The sequence below is a fragment of the Cuculus canorus genome, unplaced genomic scaffold, assembly GCF_017976375.1.
Source record: "Cuculus canorus isolate bCucCan1 unplaced genomic scaffold, bCucCan1.pri scaffold_163_arrow_ctg1, whole genome shotgun sequence".
NCBI classification, from domain to species: domain Eukaryota; kingdom Metazoa; phylum Chordata; class Aves; order Cuculiformes; family Cuculidae; genus Cuculus; species Cuculus canorus.
The window spans coordinates 21,590-23,080 of record NW_026527795.1 but is presented as its reverse complement, the minus strand read 5'-3'; the positions used below and the strand labels follow the sequence as shown (position 1 = coordinate 23,080).

At 54.4% G+C, this 1,491-nt stretch overlaps 1 protein-coding gene across 1 annotated transcript; it reads right to left on the bottom strand.

Annotated features, from left to right (window-relative positions):
- Positions 1–252: 252 nt before the first annotated feature.
- On the bottom strand, positions 253–630 carry LOC104066253 (olfactory receptor 14I1-like; the record flags this gene model as incomplete). Its single annotated transcript, XM_054055650.1, has 1 exon — positions 253–630. A coding segment is annotated over exon 1 (378 nt), but the record flags the coding sequence as incomplete, so codon positions are not given.
- Between the last annotated feature and the right edge of the window lie 861 nt (positions 631–1,491).

The following is a 1,491-nucleotide window of genomic DNA, read 5'->3' as shown; positions in this document are numbered from 1 at the left end:
AACAAAACACCCAAAAAATAAACAGACACTAACATCAAGAAGCCCAACCTCCCTGACATAGAAATGTGAGCAGGAGAGCTTGATAAACTGGGGGATTTCACAGAAGAACTGTTCCACAGCATTGCCCTGGCAGAGGGGCAGGGAAAATGTATTGCTCGTGTGCAGCAGAGCAGTGAGAAACCCAGCGCCCCAGGCAGCTGCTGCCATGTGGACACAAGCTCTGCTGCCCAGGAGGGTCCCGTAGTGCAGGGGTTTGCAGATGGCAACGTAGCGGTCGTAGGACATGATGGTGAGAAGAGAAAACTCTGCTACAATGAATAAGGCAAACAGAAAGACTTGTGAAACACATCCTGAGTAGGAGATGGTCCTTTTCTCCCAGAGGGAATTGACCATGGATTTTGGTACAGTGGTGGAGATGGATCCCAGGTCGAGAACAGAGAGGTTGAGGAGGAAGAAGTACATGGGGGTGTGGAGATGGTGGTCACAGGCAATGGTGGTGATGATGAGGCCGTTGCCCAGGAGGGCAGCCAGGTAGATGCCCAGGAAGAGCCAGAAGTGCAAGAGCTGCAGCTCCCGTGTGTCTGCGAATGCCAGGAGGAGGAACTGGGTGATGGAGCTGCTGTTGGACATCTGCTGCCTCTGGACATGGGGTACTGTCAGAAGGGAAAGGAATGTGACAAGTTTGGGGAGAGGTCTCTGAGCAAAATCAAAGCCATTTCTCCTTCCCCTCTCCCTGCTGCTCACTCCCTGTCCCTTTTCTCACAGCCCTTCCTTCAGCTCTGTGCCTGCAGCCCTGCTCGGTGCCGGCTGAATGTGCCGGGAGGAGCAGAGCCTCTGCCCGCTGGCTGCGAGGAGTCAGCCCTGCTCTGCAGCAGGGGGTGATGGGGACGGTGGGGACAGGGGACACTGCTGGGGTTCAGCTTTGTCCTGGGGAACTGCTCCTGGTGTAGAAGGGCCTCACAGCATCAGCACTGGGCAGTGCTTTTGGCTGTCAGAACCCCTCAGCATTTCTGCTGCACTCCGGGAGAAGAGAGGGAATCCTGCAATGTGAGGGCATTGCCAGTGGCTCAGTGCAGAGGGAGGGGAGCTGCTCTGTCCCTCACTCTTGGTCTCAGCTGCCCTGGGATTGCACCCTTCTGACACAGAGGGGGATCACACTGCCATGTTCCTCTGAAAAAAACACCAGGCCCAGCTGAGAGCAGAGGGATCTACTTCACACCACTCAATGCTACACCCTTTCTTAAAGTGTGAGCACCCCACTTTCAGCCCAGGACACACCCGGCTCCTTTCTCCCACCCAACAACAGTTTCTCTCACTGCATTTCTCCATGAGTCTTTCAGGCAACATCAAGATGCTGTGGTAAACATTTGCATAATGGAGGGAAGGTCAGAGCTTGGAAGGAAACCTCAAGGAGAGATAAATGTCCTCAGGATGGCATTTGATTAGAGGAGATTCAGCTCCTTCCCAGCCCCACTGACTGCATTGCCCACA